Raw genomic sequence first — 23,701 nt, 5'->3', positions numbered from 1 at the left:
TATATATATTTCAGAAAAATATGTTATGTTTATATATTAAATATATTTATATATAATATAAATTATATGAATATAAATTTATACATGTAAATACATGTAAATATTTTCAAAATATATGCCGTATGTGTGTGTATCTATATATACATAATAAATATACACAATACACACACATATTATGTAAACAAAAACTTTTATTTTGGATTTGACAGCACTAATATATATATATATATATATATGTATATATGTGTGTGTAATACCTCTTTTCTATTTTTGCTGATTTGGTGCTCAGGAAACATTTCTTATTATTATCAATGTAGAAAACAGTTTTTGCTGCTTAATAACCATGATACACTAGTAGTACACTAGAATTTGGAACAGTTTGGAATAAGTAAGATGAAAAAAATACTTTTAATCAACAAGCATGCATTAAATTGATCAAAATTGACAGTAAAGACAATGTTACATACATTTCTATTTCAAATAAATGTTGTTCTTTTGAGCTTTCGATTAATCAGAGAACACTGAAAAAAGCATTAAGCATAAGAAACCATTTTCAAATACATTTAAACATCTTAACGATTCTTTCAAACTTTTGACTGATATGCACAAATTTTAGTTTAACTTTTTAAATGTACATTTAACTGATGATCTTTTTTTCCCCTCATTTTATGTGCTTGTCTATTTAGTTGGCGAGTATCACAAAAGTAGACATTTTGCATAAACAAAATGAAGCCTATGTAAAAGGACCATTAATTGTTTTTGTATTGTGAAATGATGACTACAACTGAAAAAACAGGCTTCACTTTCTTTATTCAAAATATACATATTTTCCCAATTGATTTTGGGGTTAAATATGCCTGGACAGTTTTAAATTCACCCATTTTTGTCCATCTTGGCTGTTCTAGATTGGTTGTTTTTAAATAAATATTCTTCGTATAACAAATCCACATACGAGTTTACATTTTGCCAGTGTATTATGATTCAGCACAGTGTAGTATTTCTGAGAAAATGTGTGGTTGTTATAAATGATGTGACCTGTCACTTTGTGTTCCCTCTGTCCAGATTCCAAAAACAAAAGCATGTTTTTACAGCTGCCGTGACTCTAGATGTTAACATTTACCCCTCTCTGTAACTTTCTGTTGAAAATACAGCGAATTCATCTCTCTTGCATGAGTGTTATGGTAGTTTTCACGTTATCTACTGATGCTGATTCATTAGCTTCACTGAAGCCCTGTGTCGTAATGGAAAAATTGGCCGAGGAGCTTTGTGTTACACAGTTATTTTGTCTCGGCTATCTTTCTCATTTGTCAGACAACATTGACACTGCTGCTTGTAGCAACAGTAGTATGATAATGTAATTGGATACACCTTAGTGCGTTGAATAATAATGAGTTCTCTAAGGAGAGATGGTTTACTTTAAGACACAAAGTAGCACTTGGTTGGTTTTTAATAGTCTGGATTATTCAATGGATTATTTTGCTTTTTAAAAAATATGTTTTATGTCTCCATAATAAAGCATGTAATTTGTGTTTTGTTTCTTCTAGTGGGTCCGCTTCGGGTTGAGTTTTCTGACCCGGTCACCTTAGACCTGGTGAGGTCAGAGAACCAAGCGTTGCAGCCCGGTGGACGGTTTAAACCCACAGAATGCATCGCCCAGCAGAAGGTGGCAATCATCATCCCCTTCAGGCACCGCGATGAGCACCTGAAGTACTGGCTGTATTATCTACACCCCATCCTACAGCGCCAGCAACTGGACTATGGCATCTATGTCATCAATCAGGTTTGTCAGCAGTGCAATAACACTTTTGCAATCTTTGATCTGCGAGTTCTTAATCTGCAATTGCAGAAATGTTCAAAGGCCTGTGGTGCACTTTGATGTTATCATTGAGTTGGGGGTTAAATATCTCTGCTTGTTTGTTGAAAAAGCATTTATTTCCTCTTAAATTGAAGCCTGATCAGATGCAAGTGTATAATGTGGCTTTACCCATTGTTCTCTTGAAAACTTTGATGGTTCAGATAAAGCAAGGCAAACATCAGTGGCTGCTTGACTTTATTTAAATGCTCTTGTCAGTTTGTAAAGTATACTGTATCTTGAAATATTTGAGCTCAGTGTTTGCTATCAGTGATGATGAGTGCTTCTTAAAAGCTGTGTTTTGTAATATCCTTCTACTTTTAATCTACATTGTCTACTCCCTTTTGTTATCTGGAATGTAAACTCTCTGTTACGCGGGGCGTGCTGGGGCAAGAAGTTTGGCATGTGTTTTGCTAAGTCCTCTTTTCTCTTTCATTGGCCATTTTGAGTGATGTAGCTCACAAACATGGTTGTTCACAATTTCAAACATGCTTGTAATTAAAATTGATTGATACTGGTTAACTCATACTGTACGGAAGTACCAGTATTTTTAACATCCCTACATTGAGGAAGACGTTTACATTTACTATTGTGGCAGAAACTTTTATCCAAAGAAACGTACAAATGAGGAACATTATGCAGTACACAGTACCAAACTTCATTGGTAAGAGTATAACAAAAGCTGATTGAGAAGTCAGTCAGCATAGTCTTACCACATCAAAACTAAAATCCAACTGAACACCTTTTTAAATTCCCAAATTATTAGTATTTTTTTTTGTAAATTGAATTTATTTAGATGTAAATTTTTGCATAAGTGATTCTAGAAATCCATTTAGCTACTACATCAAAAACTAATATCCAACTGAACACGTTTTTAATTTCCTTAATTACTTTCTTTACATTAAATAAATACATTTATTTAAATGTACATATTTCCATAGATGATTCTCAACATCAATTTAACTTCTACAGCAAATACTAATATCCTATTGAACGCGTTTCCTCCATTATTTTCATATTTTTAATTTAGTAAATACATTTTATTTAGCCTACATGTAAACTTCCATTATCTGTTTGGTAAATACATTTCCATTAATTGTTTAAAATAAGTCACTCGTTTTAATTGGTAACCCTTTATAATAAGGTTCCATTTGTTAACATTATAACGTAACATTATAACATTATAAACTAACAATGAAAAATACCTCAAAAGCATTTATTATTTTTTTTTATATATACATAAACTAATACATTATTAAAATATTTAATGGACCTGAGCTAACGTGGACTAACAATGAACAGCTGTAGTTTTTACGGACATTAAGACAGATTAATATATACTAGGGATGTAACGATTCACTCAACTCACGATTCGATTCACGATTTTTTTTTTTTACAAAATGAGATTTAAGACAAATTATAAATTAAATGTGTCCTTTTATTATTGCTTGGACAAACTGCAGCACATTTCTTTGTGAAATTGAAATATAACACCATAATAATATACTAATATAGCACTTGCATATTATTGCTCTTTTGTTGGTTTTGATTGCTTCTATTGTCGTCATTTGTAAGTCGCTTTAGATGAAAGCGTCTGCTAAATGACAAAATTTAAATATAATGTAAATGTAAATAACAAAACTACATTGAAATTTTAAAACAAGCCCCAAATCAAATAAATAAGTAACACAAATAAAATAAATCTCTTCATATAAACAAAATAATGCTTTGTCTGTGCTCTTTCCATTTAAAATTAGAGGCAACCACTGCATTTGAATCATGATCCAAAAAAAGATGCTGCATACATGCAACATGAGCAGTCTTTAATCTAAATTGGATTGTATAATTTCGAAATTTGAAGCAAAAACATAATGGTTTGACTTCAGTTTTGTGAAACTATACATAAAAATATCTGCATGAAACAGAAACAGCAGAAGAGCTGAATGAGACGCAGATTCACTCTCTGCCAGCAGGTGGCGCTTAAAGCGTTTCTTGGTTTCCGCTGTAAACAAAGCAGCGCTGCACTTATGAACTTTAATATGCATTATACAGAGGCAAGATGAAAAGAAAAAATACCATCTAAACTTTTCTAAAGACGGTAAGTTCCCCTCAGACATGGATTCATATAAATTCCTACCCCTAAATGAATCGCGATTTGTTTAGCATCTCAACCGATTTGAATCGTCACATATTTGAATCGATTTTCAACCGACTCGCGGTTAATCGTTACATCCCTAATATATACTGTAGCAAATACATTGCTCATTGTAAGTTAATTTTAGTTAATGCATTAAATATTATTAACAAATGGAACCTTATAGTAAAGTGTTACCTTTTAATTGATATAAAATGCATAAATACTGATTTGGTGCTGTGTAAGTTTGATAATTACAAGCATGCTTGTAAGGAAAATTGATACTGGTTAACTGATACTGCACAAAAGTACTTTTGACATCCCTATATAGAGGAAGACATGCCATGTACATTTACATTTAGTATTGTAGCAGATGCTTTTAGTTTTATCCAAAGCAACTTACAAATGAGAAACATGGCATGCCATTATGCAGTACACAGTGTCAAGCTTCATGCGTAAGAGCAGAACAAAATAGTGTGAATAATGTTTTTTTACATTAATTTACATTTGATCACTATAATACTAAATATCTTGTTGCATCTTTGAGTTTGGGAACTCTTCAGCTATTCCTCGCCATCAGAAAAAAGTACAGCTAATCAGTGCTAAACCGAGGTACATTACACAGTAGTTTCCCCAGACTGTGGTAGAGACAGCTGCTGTTTGAGGCTGGGCGTCCTTTCAAAAAAAGTTGAGCAGCCTGTTGTCGTCATTCAGTAAATGCCCATGACATTACAGACTGGAACGAGGTGAGACGTAGTGCTGCAGTTCTTGTCTCCCCTTTATTTGGGACTCTCAGAGAACAGATGTCTTCATCGAATCCATTTCAAACAGCCAGTTATCAGTGGTTTGGGAATTTTCCAAGTAAACGAAAAGACTAATGTGTATCGTTCAGTGCGGCTTTGCACTAAAAGCATCCAAATGTGCTCGCCAAGAAGGTCTTGGACCTGTCAGCAGTCTTCTCTGATTGTGTCTTCTCTAAAGTGTTACTTGATCGTCCTTACTAATTATTCTCTTGCTCTCTTTGCCACCCCCTTCTTTTCTCTGCACCTTGCATTTATTTTTTCACCCTTCCATCCTACATTCCTTCCCTTCTTCCTGTTCAAACCGAACCCCTTTTATGCGCATCAGAGGCCCTTGCGCTTGGGAAAAGGTGAGACGTCTGCTTGCTCTTTCTCTGGCCAATCACACTACGCTTCACTGGCTGCATCTGACGAATGGTAATGTTGGCTTCTTGATTATCTGTTTTCTATTTGTGGGTTACCATTTCCTTCCTTATTTTCTCTCTCTTTCTCTTTCTCTGCCCTCTGTCTCTCACTCTCTCAAGTTCCTAATTTTCCCATGGATGGCAGTTCTGTGCCAAAAATAGCTGTTTTGTCTTGCAAAAATGTAATTTGATCACTTCATCTAATCTTTTTAGAAGACGTGTGACTTTTTAAAAGTTATCTATTTATTTACTGGTGAAAAGTAATCCAAAAATGGCAGTTTTATAATTATTTACTCACCCTTATGACATATGCTGCTAATTTTTCTGTTGAACACAAAAGGAAATTATTGAATGAAGTTAAATATAATGAGAGTCTTTTTTTTGTTGTTGATTAGCTTTTATTTATTTTCTCTACTGTCCTATTTTCAGAAGTTTGCATCTATCTGTGCTATTTATATGAACAATGAAGCTCTTCTTCACTTTCAGTTCTTTGTGTTTTGATTCCTCAAGGGTCTTAATCCTTTTGTCTACTTTTTTTTTTTTTTTTACTCCCTAAAATGTGAATGAATCCTCCAGTACCACATTGCAGGCCGACGATCAGATCTGGTTGTTGACATGTGAGAACTCTGCTTTATGTCAACTCAAAAGATGGCCGAAGAACAGGACGATCTGGTTCTTCAAAGCCAAGTCTCGCTCTGAATGCGCAGGCCACATCTTCTGAATCAGTCATGGATGTCGTCTGCTCCACTAGAACAAGCGCACCTCAGTTCTTTCAGTGCAGCTCGTGTGAGTTTGCTGTGTGTTATAAAAGAGAGGATTGCTACTCTCTCTGTTGGGTGCAAGGGGGTTAACAGATAGCTCTGGGCTCCTGAGGCTCCGCCGTCATTAAATTTCATTACGCAAGCTCAAGTGATGCTCTTCAGAGGGAGGAAAGGTGGGCTCCAGACAGGGAGCACATCCATTAATCATGAGCCAAAGGCCCAAAGCCAGCGGAAAGATTTGAATGACAGTTGGAAATGAGTCACCTTGGAATGTCAAATTTGGGCTTTCATGGATCTTCTTTGCAAAAATGTACCATGGTAACCATAGATACCACCACTGAAAACACAAAGGAACTTTTTATTACTGTGAAACAGGGCTTCCCAAACTTTTTTCTCAGCCAAACCCTTTTGACCACAAATATTGGCATGAAGTTCCCTTGAGTTAATATTTCAGTAATTTAGCATGGTTCTCACAGCTCTTTTATTTTTAATATTTTAATTTGACATTTTACAATATAATTAAATTATTTTTGTCATCAATTTGCAAACCCCAGTTTAGGAAACCCTGCTGTAAAATAAATATTTATAATTAGACTTAGATCTTCTACAGCCACAGAGGAAGAAGCTCAAAGTTGTCTTTCTTTCTTTCTTTTTGGCAGTGGTGACAAATACCACATAATACCACATTGGCTTTATCGTAGTAACAATAAATAGCATATTTAACTAAAATTCATTAGTTACTGTAGTCAGACATGGCTTTTCTGTCATGCAAGGAATTGTATGAAATTCATGTCAACTTCCACACAAAGTAGTTTTTATACAGTAAAAAAGTTGTTATTCTTATTGAACTAGTAGGATTTTTGTTACGAATGATGAAATATAAATATTAAAATAGACCAATATAATACTATAATACTTTCTGACCAAATTCTAATAATGGGCAATTATGTTGTTTAATAATCCAATTTTTAAATATGTGTTGTTGTATTTTTTTATTTTAAGCATCATTTGCATAATCAACACAAACTCAGCACACCTGAAAAAAACGATAGGTGCGTAGGAAAAAAGGTCCAACAAAACTGTCAAGTCCAAAATATAAAAAGATGCAATCCCGCACACTATCAATTCTTGCTAAATATTGAAGTTTATTAACAAAAGCAACTGATCATTTGCATGAAAATTCTAATTTGATTGTATTTGATTTACAGTAGGAAGGATGGCTTTTTGTTTTACTACTTTTAATTAATGGATAACGTTATAAGGAAGTGTATATTGTAATAAATAATTTTCTCTGATATTATTTCCTTTCAATATCAGCCCAATCTGAATGTTACAGATCATGTATTCTTGCTTTTTGTGAAAGTGTGTGTTACGGATGTTCTGTGTTTGTCTGTTGTCTCATTCATGTCTCCTGCCACCTGCCAGCCATGCTGTGAAAGATTGAACAGATAGCAGTGACGTGCTCCCATACAGCAAGCACAAGTGCGCTGATTTTATCAGTTTAAACATACCTACCCGCTCTAGCAAAGACTCTATGGCACAAAATGTCATGCTACACATCACACTGCTTTATAGACATTTTAACACATTTCTTCCACCATCCTTTCATACGTTTCAATTTCATTTGTATAAAATGTGTATTTTTCAGCTTTGTCTCATCCTCTCTCTCCTTAATGACAGGACGGCGAGGATACGTTCAACCGTGCCAAACTCCTCAACATTGGTTACGCTGAGGCTCTGAAGGAGTATGACTACGATTGTTTTGTCTTCAGCGACGTGGACCTCATTCCAATGGATGACCGCAACTTCTACAAGTGCTATAATCAGCCCAGGCATCTGTCTGTGTCTATGGACAAGTTTGGATTCAGGTATTTCTGGTCCTTGTTGACTGTTGTCTCATGGTGTGGCTTAATGGTGTATTTTCAGCCACCAGCCAGAATATATTTCTATTTCTATGGAAAACAAATTAAATACACAGGCTAGTATGGAACAAACATGGTTTGTTTGAACATGGTATCAAGGTATTCTCTGAATTTCCTAGGAGTATTATGTTGGCTCTATGTGCAAATTTATATGCTGCGGTGTATATACATGAATATCAGCGGGGAGGACTGCATTACAGTATTTATATGAGAATTACATGTTGGGACTGATTGTAGCTCATCTGTTTAGATCTTAGAGTCTCATGTACTGTTTACACCTGGTCACTTCATGCGTTTTCTCTGAAAAGACCAGGTGTAAATATCCTCCAAAACGCTTTCACGACAGATTGCTCAAATCACTTAAGGCGGTGGTCTGGGACACATTCCTGACAAAACTGGACAAGTGTAAATGCATCTGGTTGTTGAAACCACATATGTAAATTTTACTCCCAAAGTGTTAAAAAAATAAATGTGTGAGTACTTTCGTTGATGTGAATTACTCTTTTAAATTTGCATGTAGCACAGGCATTGAAGATAGGATTAAAATCCGTTTTGCAGAGACACATTTATGTGGCCTGGTGTAAATGGAACCGTTTTAAAAAACCAGATAGATAACCGATCAGAGAAAACGCATGAAGTGACCAGGTGTAAACAAGCCCTTAGTGAAGCCATTTATGTTTGTACTGATGCTAAGCATCGAGTTTCACATAAAAAGACAATAATCCAGTTAGATGAATTATTTTTATTTTAAAAGTATTTAATTCACTGGAGTTTTCAAAAATTGACATAGACTTTAATATATAATCATTTTCTTTTTCTGGCAAAAATTATTTTATTGTCTTGCACTGTGGTTTACAACTGTTTTCAACATTGATTATAATGATAAATGTTTCTTGAGCAGCAAATCAGCATATTAGAATGATTCCTGAAGGATCATGTGACACTGAAGACTGCTGGAGTAATGATGCTGAAAAGTATGAATAAATTACATTTAAAAATATATATATTATAAACAGAAAACAGTTATTTTAAATTGTAATGATATTTTGCAATGTTAATGTTTTTATTTTTGATCAAATAAATGCAGCCTTTGTGATCATAAGAGACTTCTTTAAAAACCATTACTGACTTCAAACTTGGTAACGGTAGTGGATACAGTCACAGAGCTATAAAACAACTCTCTGTTCTAAATACTGTATATGAATATAGTAATCTTTCATTTCCATACCAAATGACACCTATATCTTCCATGGTACCACCACAGTACTTTGAGTCTAAGATATCTGTAGTCCTGATCTTCGATGTGAAAATGTGAAGAAAAAAAAAAAATCCAAATGCTGTAGGATCAGACCCTCAGTGGTTGGTCTATGACCATTTTGTTCTTAAAATAATATTTTGGGTTAAATTGCCGTAAATGTGTTTTTCATTAATTTGTACGGAGGAACAAGTCAACTTTATTTTCATTGGTAATCCACAACAGGCCTGGCTGTGGATTTAACCCGGTCATATTTAATCCAGAATATCCTTAAACCTTAGGTTACTCCAGCAGGATTTTGACCTGTAATAAGTGAGTCACTTTAGATAAAAGCATCAGACAAATGATAAAGTAGCAGTATTTGGATGGGAATATTCTAGCAACGTCACACATGATTCCCATTAGGGCCTATTAAGAGCTGAACTGTCTGTCTGAAATGAAACTATAGCTTGTTGGAGCGGCTTGTACCAGTGACCTCCAGCACAAGCTCCGTGTAACATGAGTATGATGTATGTGAAGGCGTGTGTGCATTCACGTGTCCTTTTGTATTTACAGTGTGTAATGAGGAAATTATAAAGGTTAGGTTTTAAACTCCCACACACTGAAGCAGTTGTTGCTCTTTTGTAAGGTCTTTACGCCGTTCACCACTGCTAGCGTCTTTTTTTCCCACAGAACTTCAAAAGCATCTGGATGTAATTTGTAATTTTCAAGAGTTACCGTGTGGAAGAACGTAGGACGAGAGCGGGCCAGAACCTGAAGTAGGATAGTGTTTGCTCATTAATTTCAAACAGAGACACCTTTGTGTAGAGACAATTATGTAGAAACTGAAATGTATGTTGTAAGAAAAATAGCAATAAAATGATAATGAATGTTGTGATGATTGGGCAGACCTTTGGTCTAAAAAAAAAAAAGTATGCTTTTGCATGCTTTCCTCTAATTGTCCTGTGTTTGAATTTGAATTGTATGTAAATGCACTTGTTTTCCTCTCTATGCATTTTTGTGTTACTTTGAATGTTATTTTGAATGCACGTTCACTTTACCTGGCCGTGACTTTGCAGTTTCTAAAGGGATAGTCCACCCAAAAATTAATTGATATATTACCATTCACCAGTGCTGAGTTTTTACTACTGATTACATGTAATCTAGATTACGTAATCAGATTACAAAAATGTAGTACTTGTAATTAGATTATATTACATTTTAAAATGCTCATAATCAGAGTACAGTTACCTTTTTTAGATTACAAATTATTTACACAATGGCAGTAAGCTATTCATAATATATCGATTCTCCCTAATCTTTTATTTCCTTTCTAAAAAATTTCTAATGTGTCATATCGTTTAGCTTTGAATATTCTCAATATAGAATGGCCATGTAAATTTCATGTAAATTAATTTGTGATCCATGCTTCAGAACATGGGGACAAAAGCACCTCTCAGTCAATTATATAATGTTAATATTTAAATAATTTAACAAAACATTCACATGTTCACAGCTCTCTGAAGTCAGTTAATGGTTTTTTATGATTTAATTAAATATTCTTTTCATCAATTCATAAACCCTCGGCAGCTCTTTCATTGAAATTAAAGTGTAGTGATTTACATTAGGTTTTGAATAGCAAATCTGCGTATCTGTTTTAGTATTATAAGAGTTGCCAGAGAAACAAATAATAGCAACTCAAGTGGTAGAAGCTTCAAGTGGTCTTGTTGTTATATGCTGACGTTCAGGTTTGGTAACATTCTTTAGAAGGCAGTGAGGGGTGTTGTTGAAGGGATGGGGTAATCTATGATCTATGAGATTTTATTTTTTATTTACTGTAACAGTTTAACACAATGTAGCACAAGACACTGCTGAAACTGTAATTTTAACGTCAACTACTTATAATCGGAATCAGATGATCATTTTATTTGAAATTTCTTTTTAAAGCTGGTTTGAAGCTTTGTTCTTTAGTGTTTTTAGTGTTATTAGTAGGGATGCACCGATCCGATATTTAGTATCGGTATCGGCTCCCGATACTGGCATTTTCTGCCGGATCGGGTATCGGTCAGACGAGTCCGATCCAAATCCAATATTCTGCGTATACTATTCTGTTATTGTTAACCCTACGAAAGGCAAAAAAACATAATGCACCATAAAGTTCTCGTGCACTATATTCCAAGTGTTCTGAAGACGTTCCATAGTTTAATGTGAGGTACAGATGAATATTTAAGTCGTTAAATTTAAGTTCACGTAAACTTCTCTCCACTGCGGCTGTCTGTCATCCTCCATTCAGCATTCTTGTTCGATTACAACAGTCAAAACAATGAAACTCTCTCCAAGAGTGCACAGTAAACTGTTAAAAGAAAAGGCATAATAAACTATCGCACAGATATAATATACTACGCATCAGTATTTCTTCTCTTTGTGCTTTGAACTTTTCTATGCGGAGCACTCATTTGTTATTTTTCTTTAAAAAGAAAGTTGTCTATATTTAGTAGATTGTGTTTAACACACAAAACAGTGATGATCTGGTCACCACACTGAGGTATAGAAATTCTACATTGATTAAAAAAAACAAAAAACAGTGGATTGGTATCGGTATCGGCTGATACTCAGAATTGTTGGTATCGGATCGGTTCTGAAAAAAATGGTATCGGTGCATCCCTAGTTATTAGAGGGCTAGAGAAACAAATAATAGCAACTCGGAGTACTAGCTTCTCACAGTCCTGGAAAACCTTAAAATATCATGACATTTTCAAGCTTTGAAAAGTCCACATTTCGATAGTTATTATAATTTTTCTAGTTAAACTCTTAAAAATAAAGGTGCTTCACAATGCCATAGAAGAACCTATTTGTCTAAATGGTTTCATAAAGAACCTTAACATCTGAAGAACCTTTCTGTTTCACAAAAGGTTCTTTGTGGTGAAAGAAGGTTCTTCAGATTATAAAAAGGTAAGAAAGAGATGGTTCTTTAAAGAACCTTTGACTGAATGGTTCTTTGTGGAACCAAAAATGGTTCTTCTGTGGCATCGCTGTGAAGAACTTTTCAAGCACCTTTATTTTTAAGAGTGTATGCTCAGATTTAAAGTATGTATTTGACTAGAAACAACTCTTCTGAGTGAGATCTCTATAAAACAATAGAAAATATAGTCTAAAATATTTTTAAAATATTTTACAGTCTTCCATACTTAATTTGAAATGGTCCTGCTGTTTAACAAATACATTTTTAGCAGTACAAATATTAGATACATTTTGGTGATTTTTTTTTATTATGTAACAAGACACTGTAATTTATTATTAATTAATTGTTTAATTATTAATAAATTAATAAATTAAATGAATCAGACATTATAATAGACAACAATCTCTGATGCTCTTAGTTTGGTCAAAAGTATCTCACACCAAACGGGTTCAACTGCCATCAATGTTTCGTGACGGCCAACTATTGCTATGGTTATCACTGTCAACCATCACATGTTTGGGTTAGTCGGAGTGACACCACCTGATAATTTACAAGACCAACTGGCTTACAGCAAAACACAGAGGCAGCAGATGTTTATGGGCTCAAGTTCAGCCCCCTGCCAGTTCTCATTAGTGCACCGTCATTGAAACAGTCATTTCCCTGCAGAGAAAAACCAAGCTATATGCTGCACTTCTTCTGCACCTGACGTAGCAACTGCCACCCAACACGCAACTGTTCCTCAGTGTTTCTATCTCTCTCTGTCCGTTTCTAACAGGTTGCCATATGCACAGTACTTTGGTGGTGTGTCATCCCTGAGCAAGGAACAGTATCTGAAGATCAACGGCTTTCCAAACAACTACTGGGGCTGGGGAGGAGAAGATGATGACATATTTAACAGGTCAGATAACTTTTAAAATAATGCTTCTCCCAAAAATGACAATTCTGTCATTATTTACTCACTCTCATTTTGTTCTAGACTCGTCTGCTGAGTGTTTGTTTGTTTATTTTTTTCTGTGGCACACACACACAAATAAATTTGTTTTTAGAAAATCTTCACAACAGCAGTTTAAAATTCTTATAAACCGTTTCTGCCATGGATAAAAAAATAGAAAGGTAATTGTGACTTTTTATCTCACAATTCAGACTTTTTCCCCTTACATAAACTCTGAACTGAAAAAAAAAAAATGTCAGAATTGTGAGATACAGGCTTTTTTTCTGGAAGCAATCTCAAACATCATTGCTCACTGAAAATAATGGCAAACAAGTTTGGAACATCATGAGGGTGAGAAAATAATGGCAGCAAATCACAATGTGAAACGTATTCCTTGCATTTACATTTGTGCACACCCACATACGTGTGTGAAGTCTAGTGTGAATGCTCCTTTAAATTGAAAAACACGGTTTAATGGGTTTTCATCCTAGAGCTCAGCTCTTGTATGTCTTCTAGTGCAGGAAACCTCTGATCTAGCAAACACCGGAAATGTAAATTCAGCTGAGGGTTCCATTTCAAGCCTCACACATCCTGTTGCTGTGCTGTCAGCATGGCACTGCAAAATCAGAAAGCTTAAGCATGTGATATAGAGCACATACACTCATTCAAATGATTGGGGTCTGTACGATTTTGTTCTTTTTGAAAGAAATTAATACTTTTATTTATCTAGGATTTTTACTAGGGCTGTCAAATGATTAATTGCAATTAAATGCATCCAAAATAAAAGTCTGTGTTTACATAATATGTGTGTACTGCGTATATATAACGCATATGTATTATATTATTTATATTTATATATTTATTTATATAAATTATACATGAATATAAAAATATACATACATTAACATATATACATGTGTGTGTATTTATGCATACTGTATTTATTTTTTCAAGGAAAATGTTAAATTTTTATATAAAATATTTATATATGTAAATATATACATACATATATAAATATGTTTAAAATATATACATGTACAGGTATGTGTGTATTTATATATACATAATATACTGTATATATAATGTAAACAAACCTTTATTTTAGATGCAATTAATTGTGATTGTTTGACAGCCCTAATTTTTACATTATTGCAAAAAATATTAACAAAAATATTAAGAACAACTGTTTTCAATGCTAATAATAAGAAGAACTCTTTCTTGAGCACCATTATTAGAATGATTTCTGAAGGATCATGTGATTCTGAAGACTTGAGTAATGATGATGAAAATTCATAGGAATAAATTACATTTAAATATATAGAAAATATATAAAACTAAAATAGAAATTTCTGTTTTTAATGGATTCTTAAATAAATGCAGTCTTGACGAGCAAAAGATACTTTTTTTTTAATTCTAAAATCTTACCAACCTCAAACATTTGAAGTGTAATGTAGTTGAATTTAATAGCATAGTATAACTGAAATGCCCTGGTTCTATGTTCATAACAGTTGGGAGATAAAGAGCATTCTGCCAACAGCAAGGACATGGCAGATAAAACCTCTTATCATCAGCCATCTTTATTCTCGTGTGGTGTTTATTTTTATTTTTGTATTTTTTTTGTGGGACTTTCACGACTGTTATTTAAAGGAGAGTTGCATCATCCGCATGAACACTTGCATCTGTCAGCTGCTCAGCTACAGCATTGTTTTTCCAGTGGAACATTCAGGAAACAGAAAATACTTGCAGAGCAGGAAACTGCTTTTCATATTCGAAATGCCAAAGAATACTGGTTGTGCTATCTGAACAAACCCCTTACACTTAAAAGTTAAACTTTGGGACTAAATGTATTTTGCGCTGTTTGTGCTACAGACGTAATAGATCCCTTAAACTGACAGAATTGTGTTTTTCTGGGGGAACTGTCGCTTTAAGACTTTTGCCTGGCAGTTGAAACAACAGGCGAAAGAATGCATTCGCAACCACCCACAACACCATAGCAACTGCAGAACAATGTGCCGAATAGAATGTAACAGGTGCCTATCCCCATTTTTCAGCTACTCTGGTTCCAGAAGTATTTTTTCCATTCATTTTTCCAGTATGGATTTTAAAAAAAGTCTTTGTTAAAGCGCACACATACATATATATATATATATATATATATATATATATATATATCAAATATTTAAGTGTTTTAAAAGAGCATGGAGAGACTCAATTACACCATTTGCGGTGCTTCATGGGAGAGGGCGGAGCTCTGGGTTCGTTTGGCACAATTTGCTCGCTGCAACTCACTGATTGGTGGAACCCGACAGTCACACGCTATAAACTCAGAAGACATTAGCAAGTCAAGCAACAGCATTTCCAATCAAACAAGTTTAGCTTGTATCTTCATGAGTTAGGAAAGATCAGTATCTATCATGTTTATTGGGTTTTTTAAAGATACAGTTCACCAAAAAATGAAATGACTCAATGTCTCAGTGGGGTCTAATGTTGTTGTCTTCCACTTATAATTTGTCTCGACCATTATACTTTGAATCATATGTATTAATTATGGACTGATACGAGCTGCATGTTTTCACAGGGTTTCCTCCAAAGGCATGTCTATATCAAGGCCTGACGGAGTCATTGGAAGATGTAGGATGATCCGCCACGACCGAGACAAACAAAACGACCCCAATCCACAGAGGTACTTGAACATATTACAGCTTTATGGCTGCTTAAAAGTTTAACCACTCTGATAATCTCAATACATTGCCATATTTAAAAGATGAAATTGTGTGGGGATGAAAAAATGCATTTGTAACATACTGTACACTGAACTGAAAGTGATTGATAACCACTGGTGTCAGAGGAATGCCAGATTTGTTTAACGATTAAAAAAATCTAAGTTAGTTTACGATATGTACAAGGTTATAAACAGTCCTGCTTTGAGTAATGTTAATTATGTCATTTCCTGTCACAGGTTTGACCGAATAGCTCACACAAGGGAAACAATGGCAAGCGATGGGATCAATTCATTAACATACAACGTTGTTAACATTGAGAAAGACCAGCTATTCACCAAAATCACAGTGGATGTGGGAAAACCATAATTCCTGCGTAGAGACCAACATAAAACTGAGTGAAACCGCAGCGCTGGCTGTCGAAAAACCAAATGTGCCTTGATATATGAAGTCAAATGGATAATTTTCAAAGTGGATTCAATATTTTTCAAAAAAGACTTGTAAGTACTTAGAAATGTTTTGCCATCTTTGCACATGTGATGGTGAACACAGGGGTCTGGACTCCTTTTGCCCAGTGAATCAGAACTGTTCGGCTGCTAAAGGAGACACACAAGGGTTTCAGGTTGTCCTCGAGGCGATGGGCCAACCTTGTTCTGTCTCAGACACTTCTGCTGAGGAAAAAGACTATATTATGAGCCATTCGATGGAAGCAGCATATTAAAAGTGATCTGAATTGTCGATGAAAATGTCCTTGTGGTGGGACAATGTATGTGAGTTGCTGTGTATGGGATTATTTAGTTTGTGTGTTTGAAAGCGGATATTTAAAGGATCGATTTTGTTAATCAGCAAGCTAAGCAATGCAAAAAATCGGGGCTATTTACCAATCAAGGGCTAATCATATACCAGCAAACTGGCATTTTTGGGCTGTCACATTTTTGTTTACTTTTATTACGTATTGCATCTCATTATCTTGTTGCTGTACCAGGTTATTTGTACTTTCAGAGCCTTTTAAATTATATCTCTCTTTGTTAGGGGCGAGATGTCTGAATGTATTGGCCTGCATGGTTTTTATTCTCAAGTGCTTGATGCGTATCGGACCATTATTATGTTTGCTGGAACGCCAAAGTGGCAGTCTTGCATCTTAAAAGACATTAATTTCCTCCCTTCCGTTTGGTGCATTATCTTTGCTGTATTTGATTTTTTTTTATTGCAAATCTATCCAGTCAAATGCAGCATTATCAGGTCAAGCTTTTGGATTTGCTCGGTCCTTTATTGCATTGAGAATTTCTCAGATCTATGCTGGTTATTAAGGGCACAAGAATATTCAAGCTGTCTACTGTAATGAAAACATGAAGCCATTGAGAACTTTGCTGAATTGACCTGTTGATACTTGTTTGTTTTTTTGTGCTGGTCTCCTCTTAAATTCTTTTGAACAAAGAAAACAGGATTTTTTATTTTAAAACCTGTCATTGTGGAAACCAAAAATGCCTTTCAACTCTGTCAGGGGACGAAATGCAGACGAAGCAAATGAATGTATGTCGGCTGTTTTGCTCAAGTGCTTTTCAAGATGGCGACTAACAGCCCGTACACTATGTACAGAATGTTTAAGTTATGCAGCCAAATTTTTTTCCTCTGTGCCAAGCACCCCAAAAGACCCATAGAATTTCTTTCCAGCTTAAAAACTCTCCAATGCCTTATAAAAAGTCCTTTGCATCAGGAAAGAAAACTACCTCTCCACATGGCACAGCACTCGCAAGCAGAAGGGATAAGCGGCTAATGCTGTCTCTCAGACCAAATGCTTTGGCAAATAATCTTAGCCTTTTTTCCTCTTAGGTCAGTTAAAGCGAGGTTAAAATCTGTTTAGACAATGGTCTTTGTTTGAGAGCCAGCACATAATTCAATTTATTTTTAAGTTTTCATTTTCTTTTTTGAATTCTTCGTTTGATTTCTCTGTTGTTTTCAACACAACTTATTTGTTTCCTATTTTTGATGTTCCTCTTACTTAAGTGTAATGCAGTGAACAATGAACACAATTTTAGAATTCTTGAAATTAAATAATTAAATTGTTTGATTTAACTCGGCTTTTGGGTTGTGACTTGAAATAAAAGACAGTAACATGTTTGGCCAGAGGCAGCCATCATTGCCATTTCAGCAGAATATAGCTTCTTGGCTATTGTAACTTTCCATACACACAAACCAGTAAATCTTACCTAACCACTTATGTGATCTTAACTCAGAGCTAATGTTTTTGTCTCTATAGTTATATAGCATAAAAGGATGAATGGAAGGATAGATAGACTTTGTCTTATGTTTAAAATAAACATTTTTATGATTTCATCTCTGAATCAGATAACCCACCGAATTGCTGTGTATTGCCATATTGTTTATAACTGACATTGAAGCAGTGCCAGAAAAAAAACATTATCAGGAAGTCAAGATAGACGATAGGCCATGCTTTGGTTTTCTCATGGCGGTATGTGAAGTTGAGCTATTACCAATGAGAATGTCATTAGCTGCCACTGAGATTTCATTACACCAAATACACAAAATAATGTGCTTTTTAGCAACATCATATGACCCCTTTAATGTTCAGTTCAGTGTTTTTTGGGTGGAGTGTATCCATGGGATTCCACTGCTGTTTGCATGATGTACAACATTATACACACATTTTTGCATGTAGCATGTTTAGGTGTTTGTTAGAATAATAGTCTATTATGACAGTGAATTTGAAGTTAAAAGCCATCCCCTGTCATTAGGGTGTTTAATTCCAGGTTGTTCTAGCTAAACGATGATCACAGGTGTAGAACATTTCTGTACAATTCCACATGAAATCCCCAGCTGATCTGGCTAACTATTCAAGGCAAATTAACTGGGGGATTCTTAAGGACTAGAATGAAGTGGGAATTAGAACACTGTTTGCACAAGGTCTGCCCTGCCCTGGAGAGACAAATGTGTTTCCTGGTGAACAAACTTGCCAGAGACTAGTTCACCTCAGTGCACAGAAACCAGCAAGACAAGATTAATGATCCATGTTTTTAACAGCCTCAGCATGGCCTCTGGCCGACCTGTCGAGAACACATGTGGCTCATATTTCACCCTAAAATCTAAAGAATTAAAAAAAAAAAAAACCTGTTGCAAAAACACAATTAGCACATTTTCCCAAAATTTCTATTACTATAATATGAATTCTCATTACTGTTGTGCTGATAAATAAAGATATTTAAACGGAAGTACTTTTTACATGATGGTTGTACTGCTTTAAATTTAGGTTAATTTAATTTCAAATATATTGTATTTCATTAATGATAATAAAAACGCTGAGAACACATTTAGATTTTGATTTAATTATTGTAATATATAATTGTAATATAATACATAATAGTTTAAGTACAGCTAATTGCAAACATTTACAAGAACAATGATTTTTAATGACATTTTACAGCCGCATGGCACTATTACAGCACACGATTAGTGGAATGTTTTCTTTGTAACATTAACAAATTGGCCGTTTTATAATGTTTACACATCAAGAGTTCAAATATAGGTGGATGACACTGTTGACACATTTCTGCATGTAAAGTTATGGCTAAATATTTGTTTTTATCTCTAAGTTTATTCAAATTTGCTTTAGATCATTATCCTGTTAAGGTGCCTTAAAAACCTGACAGACACCACTCAAGAATCACATTCACACACACACACACACACACACACAAATGTTTCACTCTGGACTGGTCTTGCGAATTTTACGAGCAGCTATGTTGGTATGAAGAGAAAATATAATTTATGGTATTTCTTGCTTGTTGCAATTTTATTATTTTATTCATACACAGGCCAAATGTATTTGTTTACATAACTCATTTTCTTTTGTAATAAGTGATAGATAAATGTACTTTAAATAAGTAATTTTAAATAAGCCAGGGCATTTCAACTAGATTTGGATATTTGTCAGGTCCAAAGGGAATCATTTCCTTTTCCTCCAGCTGTTTTGATGCAGTCACTTCTCCTCAGTGTCCGGTAAAACACAGATGCCTCACTAACGTGAGCATTCTTACATAATTGTCTTTATTAAATATGTGTGAGAATTGTTTAATTTGTCAAGACTATAAAAAATGGGTTGGGCCAGATGACAGACAAGACTATTACTGATCAGACACAAGTCAATTTTTATTATTATTATAAATGTCTAATGATTGATTCCATTTTTTTCCCAAACAGCCAACATGAAAATTAATTATGGTTGCATGACAGAGGATGATCAAGTTATCTGACAAAGTGTTGACGTGTCCCTGAAATTTACAATGAAGTTAGCTATATTAATGCTGGTATAAACAGACTATGAGTAGGCATTTCTTTTTCCTGTGTGGAAGTGAGGTGACCTTGAACGTCTGCTGCAGGAAACAAAGACCCACCTGGCTGTCATGTCCTAAAATACAGAGGCCTCTGAGGCCCACATGTCCTGTCTGAATTCCAGGCAGGCTGAGTCCTGATTCAAGGGGGAAAAAAACTGCAACAGGGAAGTTTTAGCAACGACGACTGAGTTGCAGAGCACCAGGAAGCAAAAGGGTCTGGCTGCAGCTGGCGCTCGGAAGTGCAAGTGTCTGAGAGTGCAAGCCTGAGAATGCACATCTGAGAGTGCAAGCGCCAAGCTGCAGCCAGACCCTTCTCCCAGGAAGGGACACTCTCTGTCATCTCTGTCAACACTGAAACCGACAAACCAGACCAGTGTTTTATGTACATAACACCCTTCCCAACCGCAGGACACTTTTAGGCATCGAAATAATCACATTGTTATACACAGTCAACAGAAACACAGTATAATAATAAGGCACAGATTTGCCGCAGGATAATTAACATGAATAGCAAAATGAAAGAACGTTAATGTTGATTCTAAAGGAATAATTAAAACTTGCATTTCTTTCTTCTGTGGAAAAACACTGAAGAGTCTTTGCTGTTCTTCTCTCCCTAATGGCATGAATGGAGCTGTTTTGCAAAAGAACCATAAATGATACACAAAAGTGGTTCATACAACTTTTTGTAGTTATAGGTTTGTGTAAGGATCATGGCAAAATTTACGTCATTATTCACTGATTATTTTCCACGTCGGGAAGACAACCGCTGGAACTGGATCGTTGAATCAGTGAGTTGAACTCGAAAACTAAATCATGTGATTCGTGAACGAATCATTCAAAATGACTAATTCAAAAAATCACTCTGATTCTTTTAAATAGTTTAATAGTTACTCTAAAACCTTCATGTCATATTTTTTTACAAGCAGAACAGATGAATGAGGAACTCCTCTATCAATATATTTTTTTGAGTCGTATAGTAGTGAGTCAATTTTTTTGGAGAAACGCAATTAACTGTAAGAAAATAACTTGAATTTTGTCTGTTTTTTCTAAAGTTATTTTGCTAAAGCAATGAACAGTTTTCAAATTATGTCAATTTTATCGCAAATTTGATCGTGATTTGGTTAGTTCAAACTCAGCATGGAGCGCGCGTGAAATACTCATCACCTCTTACTGCTAGTTAGCACAAAAAACTTGAATGAACGTGAGTCTATGCTGAATATTACAGTATTCACTGAAACATATCATCTCTCATGTTATCTCCCAATAAGTAAGGTAAGACGTCACTTGCTCGTTTACTTCTGTGACATTATTCAAACTTGCTAAGCTTGTCAAGTTCTCTGAGAAGTTCAGGGAAAGCATATAGACAAAATCCTGTATTATTATATAGTATGTAAAGATAATGAAAATTAAATAAAATGAAAATTCTAGGGTTTGTGATCACTGGTATCAACCACACAATCCACATCAGTTCTTCATGTTCAGATTTGCTCCTCCTGTGTTTGGCAGAACAGTAAATGCAGAGGCCAAGCCGACTTTGATCCAGCCAACCTTGTGAGAGCTAATTAGAAGCAGAGATGTATCCAATTTGTTGAGGGACATCTGTTTGTGCTTTTCGGTAACTTTACAGATGAATGTAGAAGACTCTGGCAAGCAGGGAGGGGAGGAGGAGGAGGGTGAAGAGGACGACGAACAAAAATCGCTTTGAGAAAGAGAAAGAAGAGGATTCTGGAAAGCATATGACCAGTGACCACAACTGAGGCTGTGCAGCTGCAGCTTGTGCATGCAAATGTCCAGCTAAAGCATGACGGCAGCTTTTCAGAGCTCTGTTCTGCAGGTAATACTGTTCCTCTGGCTCTTACAGTATATATTGCATATATTGACCATTTTAGCACCATCCGCTAAATGTAAGCAATTTTAAGGGAACAGGGAGGTTTCCTGCCATTAAATCATGTCAAGCGAATGATGATGAACCGTGATTGTGATGTATACTAAAGGTCAATATTCAGAATCTGACTCTGCACAGAGAGCCACGAAAGCCACCATCCATTCAGACAACGGGGTCATCAGTGTCAAGCTTGTGTTTGTTATTTAAGACTTAGCAGAGTTTTCTCTTCTTGCGAGAGAGCGTTTGGCTAATGCTCCTTCCTCGGCAGGGATTATTTTTATTGGCACTGAATGCATGGCCCATGATTCAGTACTGCTCTTGGGCTCAGGCCCCGGGAGAAGCATTAAATGCACATTCATGGAATATGCAGACACAGAAGAGAGTGGCAGATGAGAAAGAGCGAAACGTTTGCAGTCTCTCACCTATACTGATGTGTCCTGCACATCTAACTCTTTCCCTGGAATAATCTGTGATATTCAGTGATCCGAGATGAGAGCAAATAATAATTTTTAAAGGGATAGTGCACCCAAAAATGAAAGTTTTGTCATCTACTGTACTTACCTTTATATCACTTGAAACTTGAATGCTGTTTCTTTTTCATGGACTATGAAAGTTATTTAGAAGAAAATCAAAACCTAAAGACACACGACACATTTTCTATTCAAAGTATTCACAGTACTGTATATTCATGATGACTCTGTGGCCTATATAAGATGTTTTACATTGTTATAACATTGCAATTATTTTAATGCACCTTTTATTTGGCTATTAAGTAGAACGTCATTATATTAATTTTCTCTTCCATGAGTTTCAAGTAAAATTTGTTTTAATATTAGATTTTTTTTTTTACATTTAATTAGCAGAAATACTAAAGCTGGACTCTGGAGCTGGTTATTTTGATTCATTTCTGTCAATCGTTTTGAGATGTCTTCATGTGACACTTTTACTACATACGTTTTATTGAACAAGAGAAAAAAAAGATGATCATTTAGAAAAAAAAACATTGTGGAAACATGGCTAGATTTGTACTTTATTATCACTGTATTTTACTACATTTACATTAAATAATTAGAATGTAATTGCTACATTTGTTGTTTTATTGAAATGGTGGCCTGATGGATACAAAACATTTTAAGGTATTTATTTGTAAGACTGTTGAGTAGTAGATGGTTATTGGTCAATAAATTCACCTTCCCTTGCTTTATACAGAAAAGGGTGTAACGAATTCAGTCCACTGAAGGCGAGTTGAAGTGAGAACCCAAGTGCAGTTTATTCAAACAAGGTGAAATCCAAACATCCAAACAATAAACGAAGACTAGAGACACAGACTTGATGAGGCATGAACAGGCTTGACTTGACATGAACAGGCTTGAACAGACTTGACGAGGCATGAACAGACTAGACTCACCAACAGCGGGTTACAACATCAATACACGATGAGAGACAATGGCAACATGATGGCTACTTATAGCAAACAAGACAGGCAGGACAGGCAGTGAATTCATGGACGGCCCTCTTAGTCATGACAGGGCAGACTATGAGTTCAAGAACGGCCTCCATGGCCATGACAGGGCAGACAGTGAGTTCGTGAACGGCCTCCGTGGCCATGACAAGACAGTCTGTGAGTTCGTGAACGGCCTCTGTGGCTGTTACAGGGCAGGCAGTGAGTTCAAAAGCGGATGCCGCCACCTCTGGAGGTTCTGCAGCGGATGCCGCCACCTCTGGAGGTTCTGCAGCGGATGCT

At 35.3% G+C, this 23,701-nt stretch overlaps 1 protein-coding gene across 2 annotated transcripts in view; it reads left to right on the top strand.

The window, feature by feature from the left end:
• The window catches only part of LOC107677371 (beta-1,4-galactosyltransferase 1-like), a 19,216-nt gene extending 1,258 nt beyond the window's left edge, over positions 1-17,958 (top strand). The window contains exons 2-6 of one of the 2 annotated variants that reach the window (XM_016472251.1): positions 1,545-1,780; positions 5,115-5,203; positions 12,845-12,967; positions 15,579-15,683; positions 15,960-17,958. In XM_016472251.1, coding sequence (XP_016327737.1) covers positions 1,545-1,780; positions 5,115-5,203; positions 12,845-12,967; positions 15,579-15,683; positions 15,960-16,089 — 683 coding nt within the window. In that variant the 3' untranslated portion in view covers positions 16,090-17,958. Of the gene's footprint in view, positions 1-1,544; positions 1,781-5,114; positions 5,204-7,631; positions 7,820-12,844; positions 12,968-15,578; positions 15,684-15,959 lie in introns of both variants that reach the window. The other variant, XM_016472250.1, reaches the window with a different exon arrangement.
• Positions 17,959-23,701: the final 5,743 nt, after the last annotated feature.

The sequence above is a fragment of the Sinocyclocheilus anshuiensis genome, unplaced genomic scaffold, assembly GCF_001515605.1.
Source record: "Sinocyclocheilus anshuiensis isolate Anshui unplaced genomic scaffold, SAMN03320099.WGS_v1.1 scaffold352, whole genome shotgun sequence".
Lineage (NCBI taxonomy): Eukaryota > Metazoa > Chordata > Actinopteri > Cypriniformes > Cyprinidae > Sinocyclocheilus > Sinocyclocheilus anshuiensis.
This window is presented reverse-complemented; position numbering and strand designations above follow the sequence as displayed.